The following is a 26,019-nucleotide window of genomic DNA, read 5'->3' on the forward strand; positions in this document are numbered from 1 at the left end:
AAAAAAAAAAAGAATAAGGATGAATTTGTGAGAAGGGAACGCGATAGGCAGTATGTCTTTCTTTCAGATAACCAAGAAAGTTTGTGTTAAATACATGAAAAATCTGTGGGTGAAATTTGTGTATGAATGTAGAAGCATTTTTGGGGGAGTAAAGTCCCAATCTTTCATTAGATTTTTGTTGGTGGTGTTTTATTTGTTTGTTGTGAAGGATCTATGCAGCTCCAACTTCCTAGAATTTTCCATGTAGATCAGGCTGGCCTCAAACTGAGATTTGGCTACCTCTGTTTCCCAAATGCTGGGATTAAAGGCATGGACTACCATACCTATTAGATTCTCTTTGGGGGTTGGGGGGCAGAACCAGATTTCAACTTGGTTCAAAACTACATTTTATGCAAAAGCTATGCTAGGTACTGAGGACATAGTAACAGATAAACTAAATAACTCAAATGAGGATTCCAATAAGTAATAAGTTCACAAAACAGAAATACAGGAAGCCAGAGCACACTACGGGAAAAACAAGCTCAAAATGGAAGGAACGTTCAAAGAATGAAGTTAGCATAAAACTTTAGTCTTTTTATGAGCAGCATGACCTAGCTGTGAGAAGCCAAAGTCCATTATGTATATGCTACAGATATAGGTGAGGGTAGAAAATAAAATCTGATGGTATAACAGATCTTCTAACTTTAACAAAAATCACATTGGCATGGGATGGAGATGTAAGAGAGCAAGTGGATCTCATTTACTTGTAAACAAGAAAAAATAAGAACAAAAGCAAAACAAAAAGTGGATAAATCTAAAAACACAAGTAAGACAAAAGAAAATCTGAGAGTAAAGACAAAAATATGTGACTAAATATTTTATGCATCTAAAAAGTAAGTGCGCATTGCTGTATCTTTTTTTTTAATTGTTATTTGAACAAAGATAATTTTATTTAGTTTCTTAGAGATACTGTCTCACTAAGTAGCTCACTAAGAAGTCAAGAGATCAGTGTTCCTTTTTGATTGAAGGGTACCATTGTGCCCAAAGATAATTTTAAATACTTAAAGAAAAAACTTCTACTTCTGTTTTCATTGTATTGGTCTATCTATCATAGTTTCAAAATAAATAAATAGATAAGATAAAAAAACCCAATATATGAAAAAGGGGCTGACTCTAGCAGATCATGCCTTGTTCAGTCACCACTGCTTCCTCTTAGCCAGCTGTGGTGGCATCAGAGGACAGAGGCAGACAGATTTCTGATTTCAAGGACAGCTAAGGATATACACAGGAAATCTGTCTCAACAACAAAAACAAAAACAAAAGGCTTCCTCCTGTAGCAGATGACAACAAATAGAGAAACCCATTGCCAGACATTATAGCAGGACTGAAAGACCTTGGAACACTCAGCCTCAATGGGTCGTCTCCATCAAATCTCTCCCACTTCAGGGCTCAGGGAAATGAGTGTTAAGAGGTGGAAATAATTTAAGAGCCAGAAAGGATAGAGCATACCAAGCAATCAATGTCCTCTAAACCAGTAAGATCAGCACACATATAACTCAGAGACTGCAGCAGCAGGTACAGGCCAGCATAGGTGTGTATCAGATGGAGTCCTACAGCTGAAAAAAAACTAGACATGCACCCCATCCCCATGCCTAACCCTAAAGCCATTTCCAATTGATAAATCACTTGCAAAGGAAACAAACCAAGGGTAGGCTGAATCCCAGCAGTAAACTGCCCCAACAGAAAGTGAACACATTTTTCAAGGTTCTTTGTTTCGATGTCATTGTCAGGGTTCCTCCATTTTCCCTCCCTAAATTCTGATTTATTACTGTTTTATTTGTATCATTTTTTCTCTTTTTTCCTACAGGGCCTTTGCAGAAATATTATGGCTATCGCTTTAGTGTTTTTATGGGATTCCTAAGTGTATGAATGAGTCTCTGCATGTTTCTTATGCCTTTTGTTTCTTATGCCTAATTCCTTCTGTTTGTTTTGTCTTCTTCTGATGTGTTAGTTTTATCTTATTATAATTTATTTGATTATTATCCCTTAGAAGCCTATTTATTTTCTATGAGAAATAGAAAATGGATTCCAATGAAAGGGGAATAGGGAATGAACTGGAAGGGGAAACCATAATCATGATATATTATGTAAGAGGAAAAAACCCCATTTCCTCGATAGAAGGAAAAAAATAATAATCAAGAGCTGGAGAGATGGCTCATTGGTTAAAGAGTACTTGTTGCTAATCAAGAGCACCTATGCTCAGTTGCATTCACATGAAACCTTACAACTATCAGTTAATCCAATACTAAAGGATCTAATGCTCTTACTGTACCAGGCACATACATTCTCAATCCAACAATATATCCTCAAACATTAGAATTGTTCTGATCTACTGCCATGATGCACTACAACCTTGAGTGTATATGGGGGTAGGGGAGACACTGAAAATTAATTACAGGTATCAGTTACAGCAAATCGCAATAATCCTGTACTTCCACAAAATACACATACTCTTAAAACATCTCATGTGCACAAATGCTTTCCTTATAGACACTGAATGTGTCACATGAAATTCTATCTAAACTAACCTATTCACCATTAACTTATTGTTAAAAATGGCATTACCTTCTCTCCTGAAGTAAACACTAAAAATATCAGGTAACTTTTGCATTAGGATTTCTGCCATCTGAAGAGCTCCAACTACTATCTTCAGGTCTTGGCTGGATAGCATTGAAGCAATGTGACTAAAAGAGAAAAGCATTTGTGAATAATCTAAAGTTGGTGATTGTTTAATTAAAATTGTGTTTAAAAAGACATTTAATATTACTCATTTTTTTCTGTACAAAGATTTAGAAATTCCTTTAAAAAATTACTTCAACTTAAATTACTAAAACATTTTTACTATTTCCATGAACACACCTTGAAACAGCATGATTTTTCAGAACATCCTTCAGAAGTTCAGCATCAGCAAAATAAATTATCCTAAGAATTGCTCTAAGGCACTTGTGTCTGACCGCAGGGCCTGCTGAGGAGCTGTACACTTCATAGAGAACACCAAACAAGGTCTTAATGAAAGACTTAGCCAGTTCCGGATCTTCTTTCATTAGCTGTGCTCGAGCATCATCCTTCTTTAACTCTGAATATCCACCTGTTATTTTAAAAAATGTACAGTCCTGAAGTGACCAGTACTATAGAAGCACAGAAGATAAAGTATTCGGCCAAGAAACTATTTGAAATGCTATGCAATTTTTTTCAGTATACAACAATTGACTCGAGCATACAAAGATAGCATTAGGAAATTACTGATCATTCTTACCAGATGAAAGCATCACTGTACTAACTATATACTACTTCCTTGTCATACAACAGTCTAAGAAATACTAACCCACTAAAATACAGGTAAGAAAAATGAACGGAGTGCAAAAGAATGTATTTTGTTCACAAAGAATACATGTAATGAGAATGTAATGAAAATTATGAAAAAAGGAGTGGCCAACTATGTTTACATATCTTGAATGTCCCTTTGTTTTGTTTTTAAAGATTTATTTATTTATTATATGTAAGTACACTGTGGCTGTCATCCGACACCCCAGAAGGGGGATCAAATCTCATTACGGATGGTTGTGAGCCATCATGTGGTTGCTGGAATTTGAACTCACGACCTTTGGAAGAACAGTTGGTGCTCTTAACTGCTAGGCCATCTCTCCAGCCCAGTCCCTTTGTTTTTTAAGGTCCATTTGTCTACACTGAATAACATGAAAGCTTTGAGTGTACAATAGTGTTACATAGTATACAGACTGCATGACCTAAGAAGCCTCCAACATTTCCTACCTAGTTCTTTTCTGGTAAGGTGCAATGAACACCTGCATTAGTTCTAACAGAAAGTCCAAGACATCATTTAAAGAATAGTAATACTTATTAGCTTATTCATATTAACTGAGGCATGGGTTCTAGTGAAATATATCACATTATTCAACTAACTTGTCCCTCCTTAATTAATGATACGCAACTGTTACTATGTAAACAAAAAACATTACAGATCCAGCAAGAAGGTAAATAAGTGAAGGTGCTTGAGAACAAGCCTAAACACTAGGAACTACATGGTAGTGCAAGAGAAATAGCTCTTCAAGTTATCCTCTGTGCATGTTGTGGATCATGTGTGCCCATACACTCATACTCAAAATGTATGTAAAATAAATAAATCACAACTGTACAGCTCTATCTAAGTCAAGGGATACTTACTAGTGTTAGTATTGGCTAAGGGATTAGGTTTTCTCTGAATGGCACGTGCTGTTCCCGTGTCTTCATTGATTTGCTGCATAGAATTAAAATCAATAGTATAAACTCGTCCCAGAGTGGACAAGCTTATCTCATCCTCACCGACCTGATGGGCTGCCTGAGAGCAAAGAAAGAGAAACCTTGAACATAAACATGTAGAAATCCATTACCTAAGTACAGCAGGGACAGATGCTACTTTGTAAATGTATTTTATGAGGCTGGTAAACTGACAGAATGTAGAAATTTTAGTACAGTTGGTGACAAAACTCGGTAGTTTAACAAATTATTTTAAATTAAACCAAACCATGGGCTCTATAAGATACTAGTGATACAAATGTCCAGGTAAATATAAAATATACTATAACTGTCATGAAGATACCATTTGCATTTAGAAAAAAATTTAAAAGAAAATTTTATATACATACTTAGAACTCCAATTGTAATAAAACACTTTTTACCTGAATAAACTTCTAATAACATACTAAACTTAAGCCAAACACCTTGTAGAAATTATCCTTAGGTAAACAAAGACAACCTCACATTTACATGTTGTTCTAAGCCTGTAAGACAGAACTAAAACTACGATCTAAAATTAATAATCACGATGCAAGTATTACACAGAAAAGACTATTATTTAACTTCAGACATCCATCCTAGAGAAGTTAAAAATTGCTACATATGCTGATTGCACATGTGAAATCCCAGCACTCAGGCAAAAGTTAAGGCAGAAGTTTTCCAGGTTGAAAGACAGCTTAAGATATACAGCAATAACCTATCACTTTAAAAACAAACAATCAAACACTCTTTATACAAAGTCCAACCTAGGGGGCTGGTGAGATGGCTCAGCAGGTAAGAGCACCCGACTGCTCTTCCAAAGGTCCTGAGTTCAAGTCCCAGCAACCACATGGTGGCTCACAACCATCCGTAATGAGATCTGACTCCCTCTTCTGGTCTGTCTGAAGACAGCTACAGTGTACTTACATGTAATAAATAAACAAATCTTAAAAAAAAAAAAACAAAGTCCAACCTAAGCTGAGTCTCCTTGACAGAATGGAATACCTATCTGGAAATAGAGAGTAAACTAATTGTAAAGATGGAATTATTAGCAGGAGAATGCTAAAAAGAAAACACTTAAGGTTAGAAACTAAGAACACTAGCAGTTGTGGCACACCAACCAGTCAACAATTAACTCTCCCTCCAGCAAAAACTTTTTAGAAACTAGAACACATATTTAAAATACTACTCTACAAGGAATAAATATGGTTGCAATTTAAAAGGTTTATTAAATTTAGAAGAATTCGGTTAAAGTACTGACATTTCTAGCAGAAAATGAATGGCCTCAAGTACTTTAACACTCTGAGAAACTTTAATATTATTCCCATGAATAAAAAAATCATAAATCACACATAAACTGTCATTAACATTTTGGTATATTCATTCTTTTCTCTTATACCAAGCTATCAAAAATTCCACCATTTTAAACACTGCTTCCACTTATGCTATTAAAATCTATTGCACTACTACAGAATTATATATTAATCTATCACAATTTTCACATTCACCCTAAGACAGAAACTTAAGTTTGTTTTCACTTTTTTCCTGATTAGGTATAAAAAGCGCACACTGGGAAATTTCTTCTGGGTTGAAATAGTAGACCTGCTTTGAAACACAGTCTAACCCTCCAATGTTTCCTTTTGGAAACAAAACTATGGGACAAAGAACTGAGATTACTTGCTCCAAGCCAAGCAGGTAGTTAGCAGCAGAAGCAGGACTAGAACATCATGTTTTCTGACCTCAACAGAATGAGGACCTTCTTTCTCAGGAGACAAAATGAGAGAATCTTGAGTTAATTCAAAACTGAGCACACTTAAACACACACAACCACCTCCCCATTTGCCATCCCTACACCCACTCTCCACAAAAATAAGACATTTAAACGGTACGATGAAACTACTACCTCAATGATCCGGCTATCAATCCTGTTATAGGGATGCCAGAGGCCTCGGTCATCCCGCCACTGCCATATTGCACCATCTGTGTTCTGTGCATTTCCCTTTTTCAACATGGTATCAACTGCGAAGATGCCTTCTTTTGGTAAACATGGCATAAGTTCACTGAAAGTAAAACGTGCAATTATTTTAGTAACTTTCTGCACCATCTGTAACTGTTAATTAACATTTTCAAGGACAGTTAACCCATTTTTACCAAATCAAAGATGTCAGTTCATACAGTTCTTGAGGACTTCGTGGAACAAGATCAATCTGCTCTTGACAACTTCCATTGGAGGCACCACATAGGAGGAAGTGAAGTGTTTCTGCAATGTCTGTAAAGCCAACATCAGCAAAACATAAGCCTATTAAACTAAGTGTAGTCAATTATTTACAAGGCAATCATTCACTAGAGTAGGGCAAAAATAACCTTACACATAGAACAAAATATGAAAATTAAAAATACAATTGTACATGTAAACAAGAAGAAATTTGTGTAAACTTTAACCATTATCTCTATGGACTTCCATCCTGAATAAACATCCTCTAGCTTACCCCATCTTCAGAATCTTTAGTTACTTTGAGGATTACTAAGTTGATTTGAATCTCTGTACCAACAGAAGCCATTCAAATATACTCATATACTTACTACTTTCATTTAAATACACTGAAATCCCATGGCCTTACTATAAGGTAAACACCCCAAGCTCACATTTCCTGTGTTGTGCCATATTTACAGGCTAACAATACAAAACAATAAAACATTCTGCCTATTAACTTTCCATTTACAGAAGAGGCTGTTGCTACTGTACATCAAGAAGAACCACCAGGCAGAAGACCGGGGAGTCCTCTCAAAATGACCGTGGACTCCCTGAAGCTTTGGAAGCCTTGAAGAGTCTCACATTCTCTGCTGGGTACCAAAGCAGAGATGGCATGTCACAGTATTTCTGACGCCCTATCATGGGCTTTATGTTTGTTTTTTCAACTTCCTTGTAGGAGTAGGGCACTGTTGGGTTTTATGTCTATAAAAGGTACATAAATAAAGGTACAAAAAGTTTGCATTTATAGAAAAAAATAGTACTTACTTTGTTTCATAAGTTGAACAGCTAATGTTGGACAGTTGGAACACATCAAAGAAAACATGCGAACCACCATAATAAACATCCCAGAACTTAAAATCGGTGGAGTCACTACCAACAATTGTTGAACATTGGTAAGTAGATCTTTGGAAGCAACCTGTTGCAGTAAGTTCTTCATGAATACAAAGAAGACAAATTATTATGCTGTGGTTTACCAATTCAACAATATGAAAAATGTATTATCAAAGACAACAGACTCACCTCCTCATGTTGAAAGTTGTCCACTAAACGTGCAAAACAAAGGCAAGTGCTTTCTACTGACTTTTTGTCCTAATTTTCACATAGAAAAATAAAGAAGTTCATTAATTTAAAATGTTAGCAACTTCGGTCACTTAACTCTTACTTTGACACTAAATTTCCATAACGTCATTAGTAGATGTGAGCTTTCAAAAAAGGAAACCCATGAAAAGTGCAGTTGGTAATATTAAAGAATAAGTACATGCAAAGGTCTGTCCAGGCATAAATGATGCACGCTCGTATTTAAGTTGAAAGCTAGCCTAGGTTAGCTTAAAGAAAGAAACAAACAAACTAGTACCCTCTATCATTATCACTACAAAAGTGTAAGGGACAAATGTGAGCCCATCAGCTTGTAAAAATCACTTCAAATATTCTGTACATCTAATTTTCACACGGTTTAAAATACTTTATAAAAGCAATTTTAAAGGAGATTCCTTTAAAAGGCGCTTCTAGTCATACAGCACTTGTAAAGTCTAAGTCTAAAAAAAACAAAACAAAACAAAAGCAAAAACAAACAAAAGCAAAAACAAACAAAAGCCTGCTTCTCTCTGGCCTCCAGACATAGCACTCACTCTCCTCTATTCAAATCTGATATGAATTCTGCTATTCAAACTGTATCACTGATGTTTTATCCTTTACATATCTACTGGCTCTCCTCCAACCCCAATACAGGTGAAATCTGTACTTTTCATTTCTATTTCTGGACAATCTCTCACTTTTAGTCATAACCTAAGCCCTCTGTTCCAAATGCCTTTTAGAGGAATATTTCTAAAAGTAAACACTGATGTCACAAAGTAACATCTTAATTAGTGCAATTATGAAGTCATTAGTTAATATCAATAAAGTTATTAAATATATAAATTATAAACCATTCAGGTTAATATGCCAAAACCTTATAAAAATGACAATTATATGTGACTGGACAACACATTTCAACAGAAACATAGGTCAGAATGCTTTGTGTTATGCACATTCAATTAGAAGAACTCAAAATTTGAAATTTTCATGTCATAGGAAACATTCGTATTTTACCTGATGAGTTAGCCTTTGGGTAAGCAATGGTAGGGAATCTGCCACAAAATGAAACTCATCTGGTGTGATACTCTGGCAGCAATTGGCTGCAATTGCTAGTGCATTTCTTTGGGCATTGATGCTGAAGAATTCTAGATACAACAAGCAATCTGCCAAACCACCCTGAAATATAGAAAACTGTTTTAAAGTGGAGAAAATAATATCCTTTATAAAAACCAACTATTAAAATGTCTAGCACAGTACTTCAGAGCAGCATGTGCATCTTACAGAGTTATAGTCAAGGAACTAGCACAATGTAGTTCAACAACAAAGAAAACACACCTTAAGCCAGGCAGTGATGGTGTACACCTTTAATCCCAGAACTTGGGAGGCAGAAGCAGGCGGATCACTGAATTTGAGGCCAGCCTGGTCTAGAGAGTGAATTCCAAGACAGCCAGGGCTACACAGAGAAACCAAAAAAACAAAACAAAACAAAACAAACAACAACAACAACAACAAAAAACCTACACTTTAGCAATAACACTTACCGCTTGTAAGATGGCTTTACTGTGTCGCCGTGACAACATCTCCAAGGCAGTCAAGGCCTGCTCTGCCACATCAATGCACTGAATAACTTGCAACTGGAAACATTAAAGTGGGTATCAAAGGTTATTATTTACAATACCTTATTTATATGAACACTGTACTTCCTCTACGTGTAATCATTTACATGACTGCCAACATGCAACCAACCAAACTAGAAAACAGTAACCCCTGAATGACACTATAAAGCATAGCTGACAGAAATCCGCCTGCCTCTGCCTCCCCTCCTGAGTGCTGGGAATAAAAGTGTGCACCACCACACCCGGCGATATTGTCTTTATTTACATTTCAAATGTTTCCTAAAATTCCACTATCCCCTCCCCAACCCACCCAGTCCCATTCCCAGTTCTGGCATTTCCCTATACTGGGGTATAGAACTTGAAATGCACAAAACAAAGAAAGAATATTAAAAGCAGTAAGGGAAAAAGGTCAAGCAACATATAAAGGCAGACCTATCAGAATTACACCTGACTTCTCCCCAGAGACTACGAAGGCCAGAAGATCCTAGGCAGATGTCATACAGATCCTAAGAGAACACAAATGCCAGTCCAGGCTACTATACCCAGCAAAACTCTCAATTACCATAGATGGAGAAACCAAGATATTCCATGACAAAAACAAATTTACACAGTATCTTTCTACAAATCCAGCCCTTCAAAGGATAATAAAAGGGAAACTTCAATACAAAAAGGGAAAGCTTGAGAAAAAGCAAAAAAGTAATCTTTCAACAAACCTAGCCACATGAACAGAATTCCAACTCTAGCAACAAAAATAACAGGAAACAATAACGACTTTTCCTTAATATGCAATAATTTTTTAACCAGTTTTAAAATTTTAAGGTATATTTCATGAGAATAATTATATTTAATCATATAAACTAAGTTTTATTGTGCATTAAAAAAAAATTGTACAACCTACCAGCCACTGATCATATGAAAATTTTCCTTTCTATACTGGTCAACTCTGTGGAGCAAAAAGCAAGACCCTTTTTCTCAAACTTCTCAGCTATCAATATAAACAACTAGTAATTCTACTATCTTGTTGCAGTTCTTTTAACTTTCACTGTTGGTACTGATCCAAGTTGTGTGTTTATGCTCTTGAAAACACGTAGTAGCACACATGGAAATGTAAGTTGACAACGTTAAAGAGTAAGTTTTCACCTTCAACTCTGTTCAAGCAGGTCTCAAATGTCTCATTTCTTATCTTTCCTTTCCCTCTTATAGGTGTTGAGACTACCAATACATGGCACTAAGCCTGTCTCTTTTATTTGGATTCACGAGATTAAAAAAAAATGGGGACATCAGGTTTACCCTGCAAGCACTATTATTACTCATTAGAACTCACCAGCCCCCAATGCAATATTTTTAGAGAAATACTTATTGTTGTTCTCTGGTGTTACTGTCTTAAATGCTACCATTAAAAAAAAAAAATCATAAAATTGCGCTTATTTTATGATTTATTAGTTTTAACTTTAAACCTTTTAAACTTTATACATGTATATGTATGTGTGTATATAAAATATAATTTTATATATAAAATAGTTTTCCTTTTAGTTTATTTTTGGAATACTGGTTAAAAACACAAACTTCAATTACATCACAGATTCAAACTCAAAAATTCAAATCTTGACTCCTCATGTGTACTTATGACAAGGTTGGGCAAAAGCATAACTACCTTTTCTAAGAAAACAGGGATAGCATCTACTACAACAGCAGATGACCGAGGGAGAGCTTCCATCATATATGTTAAGGCTCGGCAAGCATGATTCATCTAGAAAACAAGATGAGTTTGTATTCAGTAAATACTCAAAATAAAATTTAGACACACCTTTAAAAAATACATGACATACTTACAATGTCAAAATTATGTTCCATCTGCAGTAATGTTATCTGTTAAAAACATAACAAAGTATTAGGAAAATTCCTGAAATATTCCTTCTTGCACTTCACTGAAATGGAAAGACTTGTTTCTTACACCACAGATAATTAACAGCAAGACATACACCAGAAACCATTATACTTATGTCATTCATTACATGCTAAAACAAAGGTTGATAATGTTGCTCTAAGGCACCACAATTTTATAACGTGACCCAATCATTTCTGCTGCTCAAAGCCAACCATTTTCGTAGTTCTAAAATCCTTCAGAAAACGTAACTGAGGACTGACCAATTGACACATCGTTGGAAAAAGAAATGACTGCCATTTCTTGAATTAACATTAACACAGACTGAAGACCACATAAATCACGTGCATGCCCGAAAGAAATAAGTACCATTGTAGCTGCTCAGTAATCATATAATAAAATGCAATTTAAAGGAGCTGGAGAGATGGCTCAGCGGTTAAGAGCACTGACTGCTCCTCTTCTGGAGGTCCTGAGTTCAAATCCCAGCACCCACATGTTGGCTCACAACCATCTATAATGAGATCTGACACCTTCTTCTGGTGTGTCTGAAGACAGCTACAGTGTACTTATAATAATAAATACATGTTAAAAAAATGCAATTTAAAAATAGGATTGAACACATTAAAGACTATAGCTAATAAACGGCAAATTTATTGTTTGTAGGAGACTTCAGAGATTGTAGCTTTTGTGGTCAAGGAAGAAATGCAAAACAGGAAACTTTTAAATGTTCTGTATTTCAAGTAAATACCCTTCAATTAATTGTTGTTAATAACAAAACAGCATATATTCTAATATAATACCAAATTAATTTGTTTGTTCTCAGCTCTAAATTACTCCAGGTAAACAAATATGTATAATACAAGCCTTGATTGAAGACTTATATACATTTACCATCTAAATCCACTTAGAAAATACAGGGTTTTCATACTAACAGAAAAAAGCACCAAGTTTCCTAACTGAAAGATGGAAGACTGGGCAGTAGTGGCACAAACCTTTAATCCTAGCACTTGAGATGCAGAGACAGGCAGATATCTGTGAATATGAAGTCAGCCTGGACTACAAAGTTAAGTTCCAGGATAACAAGGGCTATACAGAAAGACACTTTATAGAAAACAAATCAAAAAGATGAAATCAATCAGCTGTTAACACATTCCCATATACCAAAGGGAATATGTATAACCATAAATGCCAATGTCAATTCTTAAATTTCATTTCTGTTGCTATGATACAATACCCCCCAAAAAAGCAATATAGAGAAAGGGTACATTTTAGGTAATGAGTACAGGATAAAATCCATCATTTCCAGAAAGTCAAAGCAGGGACCTGAAGCAGCTAAACAAATCAACAATGAAAACAGAAAGAAATTATTGTGTTTACATATACTTGCTTCTGTTTGGTACCATCTTCTGTTTATAGTCTAGGGGATAGTGGAGTCCTTGGTCTTACCAAATAAGTTAAAGTAACCAAGGCAACCCCAGACATGCCCCCAGGCCAAGGTGAGCCTCCTCAAGGCTCTCTTCTCAAATGTTCTGCTAGTAAAAGGCAAAAAGAACCTGCTTTATCACTAAATAGTTGCCAAACCATTCAAAAAAAAAAAAAATAGAATATGCTAAGTGATGGCTGTGTTTAATAAGACTTAACTCAGGAGCCAGGCGTAATGGCGCACGCCTTTAACCCCAGCACTAGGGAGGCAGAGGCAGGTGGATTTCTGAGTTCGAGGACAGCCTGGTCTACAGAGTGAGTTCCAGGACAGGATACACAGAGACACCCTGTCTCGAAAAACAAAAAAACAAACAAACAAAAAAAAAAGACAACTCAGAACTCCAGAAATGAAATATCAGCTTCCATACTGTGTGACTGTGACCAAATAAGACCATCTCATGCACTTCCCTAACTTCGTTTATAGCTCCTTGATATCTAAGAAGGTATAGTATTTATTTTTCAGAAATAAACTATGCTATAAATCTAATATTTATATAAACATAATGGTGTGCTGCCCAGCCTATGTAGCAAACAAGTAATCTTTCTCAACCAGGAAGATAAACCAAAGTAATCTAGTTTATTATTGCCCCAAAGATTGGGAGATTGAATAAAAGGTCTAACATGTTTTAAACCGTGAAGTATCAAAACATTACTAATGGGCTGAATAACTTTAAAACCATTTAAGTAATAGCAAGTAAGTGACTTCATCAAAAAATTAGCACAAAAAAAAAAAAAAAAAAAAAAACCTCAAGCTGGGTATGTAGCTCATTGAGAAAGAGTATATTTTTGTCCAGCATACATGTAGACAAAGTAAGTCAACAGAAGAATGGCATGCTTACCAAAGCTGGAACAACACTCTTCACAGGAAACCCTCCTAGTGTCTCCTCATTCCCCATGACCAATAACTGACACATTTCAATGACTGCCTGAAGCTGTTGACTTTCATCACTGGCTTGTAGTCCTTGAAGAAGCTGCTGGGCCTTAGAACCTTCAAGAGAAAAGAAGACATTATTTTTAACACTGAAAGAAGAAGAAATGGCTTAGCAGTTAATAATATTATTCTTCCAGAGGACTTCAATTCTGTTTCTGGCAGCCATGCCAGGCAACGTACAACCATGGATATGAATGCAACTCCAGGGAATCTAACAGCTTTTCTGTACTCCTTAGGTGTTCATATGTGTGCACAGACAGACATATGCAAAAATACTTACAAATACATGGAAAAAATGCTAATCTAAACATAAATGTTAAAATAAACACTGATGAGCTAGGAAGATGGCTAAGTAGAATTCTGAGATATTTCAAAACAAATTTTTGTCAAATAATGTAGAAATAAAAGACATAGGACAGAAAACTTTAAATAAATACCTACTTGGTAACAAAGCAAAGAGGGGACAAAGGAAAGCAAGAATGTGTCTATAAGCAAAGATAGGCCTATGACACTAACACTCAAGGGAGAATTAGCTGCATCTGCTCATCCTTAACATGACTGAAGAACTTACTTGGTGTCTGTCTGCCTTCAACTGAAACAAACTGATTTAAATTTTAGTAGCAAAACTAACCATAAACTAACAACTGGGGGGCTGGTGAGATGGCTCAGTGGGTAAGAGCACCCGACTGCTCTTCCAAAGGTCCAGAGTTCAAATCCCAGCAACCACATGGTGGCTCACAACCATCTGTAACAAGATCTGGCGTCCTCTTCCGGAGTGTCTGAAGACAGCTACAGTGTACTTACATATAATAAATAAATAAATCTTTTAAAAAAAAAAAAAAAAACTAACAACTGGTAGCTTTGCCATGAGTACACTTTCAAAGAAATGAAGGCAGTGAGTACAAAGTTGTTCAATAAAATTTCTTAACTATGGTGTCCAGGTGTCAAAGGAGTATTACATTTACTTAAATATGCACACATGGATTAAGTCGAAAACAAAAAGTGAGAAGGGGAAAGCAAAATTAAAACAGGTAGAATAATGCCTAAGACCTGAGATACTCTGTAAAAACAGCCAACCTTTGTAGCTCTAATTACATTAGCAGATGCTGTCTACCTTCAATTCCATTATGCAAATAATGAGTGAAGTGCTCAAAACTAAAGTTAATGCTGAAGGCATAGTGTTTGCCTAATATTTGAGGCTTGAGGTTCAACCTCCAGCATAGTAAACAAATAAGTAAAATCTACAAATGTGTTCTATCACTTCATGGATGCTTTCATATTCAAGACTTTAAAACTCATTTATCATTAAGTTTTGAAATATATAAAACTGGAATCAGAGCTACCTGAAAATCTCGGCAACACAATCACCTAAGGAGAGAAATGCTGGCAAATCTGCCATGCAATGAGTGTTTCATAAACATTGAGGCTGACAATCCTAAGAATCACTGAGATTGAAATTATCTAAAGATACATATAAGAAGCCTGAACTTCAGTAAGACAATGGCAATATCCTAAGTACCTAAGTCATAACCCAAGTACTAGATCAGTAGATTTGGAATATAAGATCATTTTATACTCTTAAACAATTAAATTAGGGGGCTCAATGGTAGGCACCATGTGACCAGCATGGATTAGGCCAACCTCTCACACTGAAAAGTCAGAAAGCAAATAGAATAAAAGCAGCAATCACCACACACAGCAGCACTGTTTCTCAAAGTTAAGTGTAGTTATTTTCAAAATGTGGTACAAATTAAAACTTTTTAATGTCTAGAAACTAAAGTATTATGTGTTATGCTATATATAATATTAAAAATACCCTTTTCTCAAAACAAAAACAGAAGCTGTATTACTATGTATCTAGCAAGTCATTTCAACATCATGTTAGTAACAACAGGAGACATTACTCCTATGCTTAAACCAAGTATATGGAAGAACTGTGCCACATTTTGTCACGAAGATTAAAAATATTGATTTAGGAGTAGAGAACCAATCCTGTTAATGATTGCTGTTTCAAAGTCAACATAAAGAAAAATAGTAATTAATGAATTCAGCAGCACTGAGTAAAGTACTCAGGCTGGCACTGGCAATGTAATGGATTAACTGAGGAAAATGGGAGGGTCCTATTTTGGTTCTTGTTAAGCTACCAGCAGTTTGTACTATCAGCTCAGACAGCAACTGAGATGGAAAGGAGAAACTGGAGTACTGCAATAACTAGTCTCACCCTTATCACTGTGAGGATTTCAAAAACATTCTGCATAGCTACAGACCAACACTGGAGAACGATTTTTGATTCAGAGCCAAACAGTAATTATTTTAGGCTTTGCAGGCCATATGATCTCCACTGCAGTTATCCAACTCTGACTCTGGAACTATAGTTCCAAAGTAGAAAGAACAAAACTAATAACATGGCCCTGATCCATTAGAACACTGAAATTCACTTAGTTTGAAACTTAAAATACAATGCTTCAGGGTTTTTTTCTAGTACACTTCCAAACATTCTTAGTTCTCAGGCTGCATAAAAATGAGCATACCAGTGAGATGGCCCAGCCCAAGCCTCAGAACCTACAAATTAAGTTCAATCTGTAGAGTGAGAAAAACAACTCTTGACGGCTGTCCTCTGACATCCACATAAACTCCCATGCAAACATTAAAAAAAACAAAACAAAATAAAAACTAGGTATGGTTCTGGGAAATAGTTTGTGGAACTCTAACATTTTATGTTTTGGGAAGAGAAAGAGAGAAAATAACTACCAAAAGTTATCTGGTCAGGTCTCTTTAGCTCTTTTATACAAAATGTTAGAAATATATAATAAAACAATTAATAGACTTAACTGATAAAAAATTGGAAATACAGAATTAAGAACTAGGAAAAAAAACAACTAGAATATTAATGTGACAAATAATCTAAATTCAAGCAATAGCCTGGGAAGATGGTTCATCAATACACGAGCTCAATTGCCCCAACACTACCAACAAAGGGGGTAGGGGAAGTAGAATTTCAACATAGAAATCTGAAATAATCAATGAATTGCCTAGAACTGAAAAACACAGTATTACAAATCAACTCACTACAGAGTAAGTGGGGATTGCAGCAAACAACTTTTAGAAAAATAAAACTGATGTTAGGCACAGCGACACTAAGTTCGAGGCCAGCCTGGACTACACAGAGAACAACCTAAACACATATACTCTCCCTCCACCTCACGATCACAATCCCCACCCCCATCTCCAACCCCACAAACAAAGAATATCCTAAAACAAAAAGGATACAAAAGTCAAATGAAAAGCTTAGTGAAGATAAAACTATAGTAATCAGAAAGAAACAAAGTGCTTATTGAGAATATTATGTCTAAGAAAATTTCAAAACACAAGGATTCCTCAAGCAAAAACAGAAATGATTACTGGTCACTCTTAACTCCTATCAAGTATGACCCTTCAGCTGGAAGTAAATCTTGTAAGCAGAAATAGAAAAATAACAGTTTTATATTACTTAAAACTGTTACATTAAAACAATTGTTGTGTTATCAAAACTCTAACAAATGTCTGATAAAACAGAGGAGGTCAGGAACTAAACTACTGCAATTCTTGCAACTGTTTGGAATATGACAAAATATTAAAACAAAGCAAGCAACAATAAACAAAAGCTATGTGTAATAATTTCTAGAGTAACCATTAAAACAGACAATAGCAGAGAAAAAATTAAAATACAAGATTAATATCAAATTGTAAGTCAATAATTCTCACAATTCTCACCTAAGTTTTGTAAAAGCCCCAAAATGTGACACACTATCCTAGTGTTTCACATAAGTGTGAATACAAGGCAGTGGGAATTTACAGTAGCTAACAAAACTTTGTATACATCTAACATTTGACTGAACCCTGTTTTCATAGGAAAGCAGGAATCTCTGTCAATATGCCCAATTTAAGACAAGCGGGAATACAAATTGGCTAAATTTGGATCATTTTCTCATACTATAAAGCAACTTTCAAAAAGGCTCAGAATGCCAGATTCAAGGCCAGTCTGCACTATAACATAAGGTATAAATTAAGCTAAGCCAGTGAAGGCTGTTTTAAAAATATTTATCTTAAAAATTTGAATGTAGTCAAGGTTATGGCTATGCCCTGTTGTTAATCACTGCACCTCTGAGACCCTATATAAAAAAAACAAACAAACAAAAGATTACAAAGTAACCACAAAAAGATCCCATAATCAAATGGGACATTGTAAACATCAATTAAAACCACTGAAACTGTCATTTAATAACTGGAACAAGTGAAAATGCACTGTTTACAATGAAATGTATCCCCAGCCACAACCACATCTCCTAAAAGAAAAAAAAAAAAAAATAAAACCTTATAAACTAAGAGGATGCAAAAACCACTATCTTTTAAATTAGGCAAATAATCTCAACTATCCTACATAATCAAACAAAAGTGAAAAGTCATCTTTTTTATGTATTTTCCCTAATTATTTAATAGTTTGATATAAAATGCTACCACCTTGTAATTGTTATTACCTTGACATTTGAGTTTTTACAGTTTGTCAGGAGACAACCAGAAATTATACAATTCTTTGTATCTGTGTTTATATTTCTAAGTTTCTATTCATGAATGCAACAGAGTATGCCTGTGCAGGCATGCCACGGCATGCATATGGAAGTCAGAAGACAACTTACAGAAATCAGTTCTCTCCTTCCACTATGTAGGTTCCAAGCATCAAACTCATGGATCATGAGCTGCTTCTGGACATGTCACCAGTACTACAATCATTACAATAAAAAAAAAAAAATGCTAGCATTTTGAGTGATTATTTCTCATTGGGGTGGGGGTGGGGGATATCAAATCCAGGTATAGAGATGTGAACTTAAGAACACTTGCTCTTTAAGATCAGATTTGATTCCCAGAATTCTCAACAATCAAATGGAGACTTAACTACAGCTCCACTGGTTATATGACACCCTCTTGAGCCTTCTGAAGGCACTGCATGCACATGGTACATATATATATATGTATATGTATATATACACATACGTGCAGGCAGGCAAAACACTCATATATATATAAATAAATTTTAAAACAATTTCAAATGTGAAGCAGCCACTAAAAGTAGCTGAATATTGTAGAATATCTTAACAGAAATTTGATGCTAGATATTATTAATAAACATGGTAACAATAACCTAATTGTGTATTTGTATTAACAAATTGCTTATATAATTAAGTTTTATTTTTTAATGTTAGTAATTCAGTTCAAACTACCACAAGGAATAATATGATTTAGCATAAGACTAAGAACTAGAGAGATGGATCAGCAGTTAAAAACTATCACTGATCATTCAAAGGACCCAAGTTCACTTTTTAACATCCACACCAGGCAGCACAATTACTTATAACACCAGCTCTATGGGATCCATCTCCTTTGCTGGCTTCTGAGCCCCACCCCATCACATAAACACATATGCATACACATGCACAAGGACAGGCAACATACCACAAATACGATACAGAGGATATGGAGCAGGATATGGGGCTAGATACAGCTCCATGTTTAACAGCACTGACTTGTATTTCAGATGAGCCAAGTTCAATTCCTAACACCCTCATGGTGGCCCAAAACCTTCTGTAACTTCAGTTCCAGAAGATCTGATGTCCTCTTCTGACCTCAGTAGGCACCAGATATACAAAGGGTACACAGACATACATGCAAGCAAAGCACTCAGAAATAATAAAAATTAGTAAGGCATGCAAGCATTACACCAGCTAAATATGGGATTTCAATGTCAACAAACTTACAAAGCCCTGACACAACTTTTCGTCCCAATCTTCAACTTAATGAAATGGCAAAATAAAGTTTGTTTATTTAAAGAACAAAAACAAAAACAAGAAGCATATTAACTGACAGCAATATATGAATCCATGTTAAAATAAAATTTAAAATGCTTTTAGGATAGTAATATTTGATAAACATAATCACACTATTATCTTCAGCTTTTTAAATGACCTTGCTTATTTTTAGATATAAGTTAAAATATATGCAGATGCCCATTAGCTTTCAGTGTGAAGGAAAAGACTAGGGATATAAATGAAGCAGTACCTGCTGAGGACTGTTAAGCTCTCAACTATGGTCTGGGGCTGTATTTAATTTTTATCCTAATCATGCCATTCCCCGCCTCCAAACTATAAAATGTTTTCTCATCATTCAACCTTGTAGCTAGCCTACCAGGGCACTCCATGGCTTGGTAGATGTGCACACTTTTGGGGTTTTAAAATCTATCACATCCACACTTCCCCTGTGGATGCTCTACTTTCTAAACATGAAAATTCAGCCCCCATCCGATGTAGTATACATTCTTTCCTTTGGCTCTATGTACTATGTACTATGAAATCTTCATGTCTCTGCAGTTTCTCTAAACAGACTTCCTCTCTTTCCCTAATGGCCTCCATTCTTACTACTTTCCTTCTCTGCCATTTTTAACATATTGTATTACCTGTGTCCAAAGTAGCTCCATGTAGAAAACAACTCTGCTTAATTATTAGTATAATATCAGGATCTAGTAAATGGTAGCAAATAAATAAAAGAGTTCTTAGGAATGCAGGTATTGTATAGTGTCCACCTATGAATCCAGTAAATGGGAGGCCCAAGGACCCAGAATTGTAATGAAGTTTGGATGCTCACAGAATTATCAAAAAGGAAACTTGCTAACAGGGTGTGTTACACTGAGGTGTAGAAAAACAAAAACACGAGCCGGGCATGGTGGCTCATGCCTTTAATCCCAGCATTCGGGAGGCAGAGGCAGGCGGATTTCTGAGTTTGAGGCCAGCCTGGTCTACAAAAGTCTACAAAGTGAGTTCCAGGACAGCCAGGGCTATACAGAGAAACCCTGTCTTGAAAAACAAAAGAAAGAAAAACAAAAACATAACTGTTTAAGTTTTCTTGCTATTAAGCTAGAAATGGGTTGTTGTATTTGCTTGGGGGTGGGGAAAGCACACCAGAGGTAAGCTTCAGATATAGAAATATAAAATGTAATGTGTGGCGGGGGGGAGGCGAGAGACACGGAGATGGTTTCTCTATGTAATTAGTTTTGGCTGTCCTCAAACTCAATTTGTAGACTGTCTCTGCTTCCCAAGTCTGGATTAAAGGTATGCATCATCACACCTGGCTTATATATAATGTAATGTTTTAACTACAAAATAAAATAGGAGCAAGGAAGATGGCTTAGCAAATAGAGATGTTTGCTATAGAAGTCGAATAACCATATATAGTTAGTGAGGACTAATTATAAAGTAGCCCTCTGACCTCCACATACTTGTCCTAGCATGTACACACACATACACACACGCACACTTGCGTGCACACACACACAAATACCATCAATGCTTGATGGGATGCATCAGTCAGCTACCAAGCTGACCAAAGTTATAGAAAAATTACTAAATGCAAGTCAAACACTAACTGGACTTATAGGACAATATTTCAGTTATAAATCAAGACTATGTATTAGTCAGTGTTAGGTCAACCATGAATGGCTCTGGGTTATAATTAATCTGATAGTCTGGTGAGAAGTAATGCTGCTGAGAAATCTTCCTATCAGGTTTATGTTAACACTATCTTATGGGATGAAATTTGTGACACCATAAAAAGATTTGAACAAAAATAGGTACAGTCAGATGATATAACTACAAACCTAAATTCTAAGTAACTTTTAAAATACTTAATATGGATTTTTATAATTTCAGACGGGTAGTCAAAAATAAAAGTATAGAAGGAAACCTAAAAGATACTAAATTATATACCAACAAATAACCAATAAGAATAACACATAACTAATTATTAAGAGAATTAAAAATTGCAAAATATTCACTTACTAGCTCCGCTTCCAATTGTTCTATGGAAAAGTTGTGACATCCGAGGCCCGAGAGGACCAAATAGGTGAGGAGGAAGACCCCTGGCCTCTAACAAAGCTAAAGGGGAAAAAAAGGGCAATAATTGAGTTGATTTAAAGTAATTGATCTTCCCCTAAAAATGTCAAGGAACTGATTCATCTCACACAATTGAGTTAGCACAACGTTACTTTGCACTATGAATTTTACAAGAAATTACATTAAATTTCTAAAACATTATACATACACAAATTTAATTAGTTATTATAAGTTAAAACACCTCCATGCCATTTCTAAAAATGAAGTTTTAGAGAGAATTTAAAACGAATACAGATAAGAACTACTGAAGAAAATCATAAAGTATTTTAGGTAAGCCTTGCCTCATTTTCTTACTGACATTACTTCCCAGAAAGATTTTGGTCACCCTGACCAGAAGCATGAAAATCATAAACCACTTTTACCAGTTGCAAAGAAAAGCTATGTTCGTAAGTGGTATCATGGGGAAGCTTTTATAAATACTTGCTATTTATCTCAGAAACTTTAAAGTAATGTGAAACTTTCACATAATGTCTCTTGCAACCCCTTACATTGGGAGTATATTAAAATCTATCATCTGAGATAGAAGTACAAACCCACCTAATTCATACATGAAGTGCATGTAATAAAAGATTGACAACATTAAAAAAGAGAAAACCAACTAGAGTTTACAAAAGAACATGGGGTGTAGGGAAAACCCACCCTGTTAGATTTATGTTTTTAAATACTAGAGAACAACAACATATTGAGGTGCTTCGTAATTTATTACTAAAGCCAATCATACATGTAATCATGTGAAGATTTTTGAACAACTATGAGGCTTTGCTTGGTTAAACAGTAAAAATGAAGACACAGACAGGTCATCTCTGAGCCCAAAGCGTCAAGTTAAGAAATTAAAAAAAGATTTTTTTTCCCAGAAGGTGCAGGTATACCTAGAATTCCTAGACAATATTCAGAGACTATAAATAAACTGAGTTCAAGTCAAGAATAGGACTATCTGCAGCCTGTAGTAATCATTTCTTGCAAACTCAATGGCTGTCTTTACCTTGTAATCGTCCCATCTCAGAATCATCCGATTCACTCTCCCCAGAGGTGGTCATGCCAACAGCCCCTGCAACAGAACTAGAGGCTTGGGGAGAGGGGGAAGGTAAGGATTAGGAGGAGCATTTAATCTTTTATGTCTGGCTTACCTTAAAGAAAAACCAAAGCTTTACAGACTATAATACGTTAAATCTCTCTTCCTACACACTCAACCATTCTACAACTCCCTGCCATATAAAATTCAGGAGCAAAGGAAGAGCTCAGCACAGTTATATAAACATAAATTTGCAACCTTCATGCCCTTGAAATAGCTTTGTCCTGGATTCCCTCTCTACAATTAGTCAATCAAGTCAGGCTGTTATTTAAGAAATGTAAATAATCATTTATTTTCTCTAGCTGCAAGAGTGTGAAAAGATCATATACAATCTTCCTTTTGAAATGAAATACTGAAGACACACATTACAACTAACACACAAGTGCAAAGAAGTGCTATGAAGTATGAAAAAGGGAAGCTAAGATGCCAAAAGTTAAAGTAGAATGAAGAAGCAGAAGGATTCCACTACACAAACCATAGATGAGCCAAAACAGAAACAAAACCAGTTTAAGTTAACAGCATCAGATATTATAAAGCTAACCAAAGGAGAAGAAACTAGTAGTATGCTAAATCGCTAAGTATATGCTTAGACCTATACAGCTTCACACATAGGTTGTTCTACATATAATCACATCATTAGCAATACACAGCCTACTTACTAAATAATGACAGAATGGAAGGCAAAAAGACAGAGGTCTTTAATAGACATAAATTTTGAAAGCTCTTCTGAGCTGGGCATGATGGCAAGCTCATCATCACCATAGGAAAGACAGACAGACAGTCAGGCAGGCAGACACACACAGAGCGAGAGCGAGAGAGCGAGAGCGAGAGAGCAAGCGAGAGAGAGAGAGAGAGAGTGAGAGAGAGCGAGAGAGACTGGAGAGAGAGAGAGAGAGAGAGAGAGAGAGAGAGAGAGAGAGAGAGAGANGAGAGAGAGAGAGTGAGAGAGAGCGAGAGAGACTGGAGAGAGAGAGAGAGAGAGAGAGAGAGAGAGAGAGAGAGAGAGACTGGAGAGAGAGAGAGAGAGACTGGAGAGAGCGCTCAGGTAAAATGCACTGACTGCCCTTCTAGAGGTCCCAAGTTCAATTCCCAACAACCAGCTGGTGGCTCCTAACTGTCATTAATGGAATCCAATGTCCTCTTCTGGTGTGTCTAAAGTCAGTGACAGTGTACTCGTACACATAAAAAATATATAAATCATAAAAGCAAAAGATGCCAATGAGCCAGCCACCAATTCTACATTTTAGAAATGTTGTATACATTTATTCATGCATACTTTCTTATTGTGTATAGTGTAAAGGATAAAGCCTTTGAGATTAAAAAAAGATGATAAAAAAAGACTAAACAAACTGCACTATACAAAAGCTACTTTTGAGACAGCATTAAGGTGCTTACATGCTGAATTGTCAACATGTTTGTTTACAGAGATTCTTCATGCACAGGAAAAAAATTAAGCCTTCATCACTTAAGTGTTCATGCCAGCTAGGAATCAGGTTAGAACCCAGACAGCAAGGTTTCACTCCTATTCTCTGAAGTAAACACACCCCTCAGCTGGAATTTTAAATTCAGTTATAGTTATTATACCAATGTCCTATAAACAAGTAATAGTATTTTAGGTACTAATTAAGACCTGTTAAAGTGGCTTGAATAGTATGGAGAAAGCAAACACAAAATTAAACATAAAATACCCAAGAATCTATAATGATTAAAGGATAGCTATATTTCTGATAAATTTCAAAATAAATACCAATTACATTTCCACAAAGACTTTAATCAAGAAATACAATTTGTGAAACATAATTAAGAGAGGCCTGTTTAGTGATAGAGGACTCCCAGATAATGAGGCAGGCCTTAGTAAAATCCTCATGGACAGACAAAACAGACCAAAAGGATGTTGACAATTCTATTCTAAATGAGAGCACCATTGACGCCCCCAAAACCACTCTATAAAAAGGGATAGGGCCAGGCGTGGTGGTGCATACCTTTAATCCCAAAACTTGGGAGGCAGAGGCAGGCAAATTTCTGAGTTCAAGGCCAACCTGGTCTACAGAGTGAGTTCCAGGACAACCAGGACTACAGAGAAACCCTGTCTGAAAAAAAAAAAAAAAAAAAAAAAGGGGGGGGGGGGATAGGTACTCTGCTTTTGCAAAAGGGTAAGTTGCCAACTGTCACAAAAAATTTGCTACCACTCAAGACAAAGTGAACTTTTTGCCTGCCCTTTTATGAGTGGGGGGCAGTTGGGCGTGGTGGCGCACACCTTTAATTCCAGCACTCGGGAGGCAGAGGCAGGCGGATTTCTGAGTTTGAGGCCAGACTGGTCTACACCTGAGTTTCAGAACAGCCAGGGCTATACAGAGAAACCCTGTCTCAAAAAAAACTATATATATATATATATATATATGTGTGTGTGTGTGTGTATATATATATATATATGTAAATTAAATTAAATTAAATTAAATAAATGAGTGGGGGCCAATGGAGGACATCAGGTTTCTCCATCTACTGGTACCTGGCTTACTCCCAAAATAGTGTCTCTCACTGTATATTGCCTTAGGCCAGTACTGGGATCTATAAACAGAAAAGGTGAAGCCCAGCTTTTGACAGAGGTACTGGGGATCTCCACTAGCTAGAGCTCTTATGCAGTGAGTCCCTCCACAGCCCTGGGCAACTCTTTCAAAGTCTGAAACAGTTGTCCAGTGAAGTTACATTTACATACTGTTTTATAAAATTAGGTATTCAGATCAGTATAGGCTTTAAGCTAACTATTAATCAAGTTAGAGAGACAGTTGTTTTGTGAAATGTAATTAACCAACAGCTGTCAAGTCAAAAACTTTTTTCATGGTACACACCTTTTCTGTACTCTATAGTCAAATATATGACTATCAACATAGACAGTCAAAACCCAGATTTTATATTAGAAATACAAAACATTTTTAAAAAGGAATTCTATTTTAGAATGCCAAGTTTATAAACACTTTAACCTTTTACCATGGAAAGATAAAACATTATAAGGCTTATAGAATGATTTTCACTTGCCAGAAATTGCTAAGTAGCATTAGCATATGTGTAGGTAAAGGGGCAATAGGAAGATCTATATGTCATAAAATTTTGTACTAAGACAAAAAGAGCACAGTTGTTCTTTACTGTGCATTCCATCATCTGGTAATACAGCCCTAACATAATTTGTAGTATTAAAAAAATGTAATCAGGAAAAGAAAAGCCGGTAGTGGTGGCCCACGCCGGTAGGATTTGCTGAAGGAGGCAGAGGCAGGAGGATCATGAGTTCGAGGCCAGCCTAGGCTACATTTTGGGCTGGAGAGATGGCTCAGTGGGTAAGAGCACCCGACTGCTCTTCCGAAGGTCCAGAGTTCAAATCCCAGCAACCACATGGTGGCTCACAACCATCTGTAACGAG

General features: G+C 35.9%; 1 protein-coding gene across 22 annotated transcripts in view; it reads right to left on the reverse strand.

The window, feature by feature from the left end:
- Trip12 (thyroid hormone receptor interactor 12) overlaps positions 1-26,019 on the reverse strand; it is a 114,471-nt gene that overhangs the window by 31,769 nt on the left and 56,683 nt on the right. For 11 of the 22 annotated variants that reach the window (XM_021173487.2, XM_021173845.2, XM_021173454.2 and 8 more), the window contains 14 exons: positions 22,515-22,598; positions 21,419-21,514; positions 13,462-13,610; positions 11,089-11,124; positions 10,910-11,005; positions 9,181-9,273; positions 8,654-8,815; positions 7,586-7,654; positions 7,331-7,496; positions 6,463-6,580; positions 6,212-6,371; positions 4,222-4,375; positions 2,899-3,127; positions 2,605-2,723 (listed from right to left, as the gene is read on the reverse strand). In XM_021173487.2, coding sequence (XP_021029146.1) covers positions 2,605-2,723; positions 2,899-3,127; positions 4,222-4,375; positions 6,212-6,371; positions 6,463-6,580; positions 7,331-7,496; positions 7,586-7,654; positions 8,654-8,815; positions 9,181-9,273; positions 10,910-11,005; positions 11,089-11,124; positions 13,462-13,610; positions 21,419-21,514; positions 22,515-22,598 — 1,731 coding nt within the window. The remainder of the gene's footprint in view (positions 1-2,604; positions 2,724-2,898; positions 3,128-4,221; positions 4,376-6,211; positions 6,372-6,462; positions 6,581-7,330; positions 7,497-7,585; positions 7,655-8,653; positions 8,816-9,180; positions 9,274-10,909; positions 11,006-11,088; positions 11,125-13,461; positions 13,611-21,418; positions 21,515-22,514; positions 22,599-26,019) is intronic. The other 11 variants (XM_021174408.2, XM_021173921.2, XM_021174737.2 and 8 more) reach the window with 3 other exon arrangements.

The sequence above is a fragment of the Mus caroli genome, chromosome 1 (assembly GCF_900094665.2).
Source record: "Mus caroli chromosome 1, CAROLI_EIJ_v1.1, whole genome shotgun sequence".
Lineage (NCBI taxonomy): Eukaryota > Metazoa > Chordata > Mammalia > Rodentia > Muridae > Mus > Mus caroli.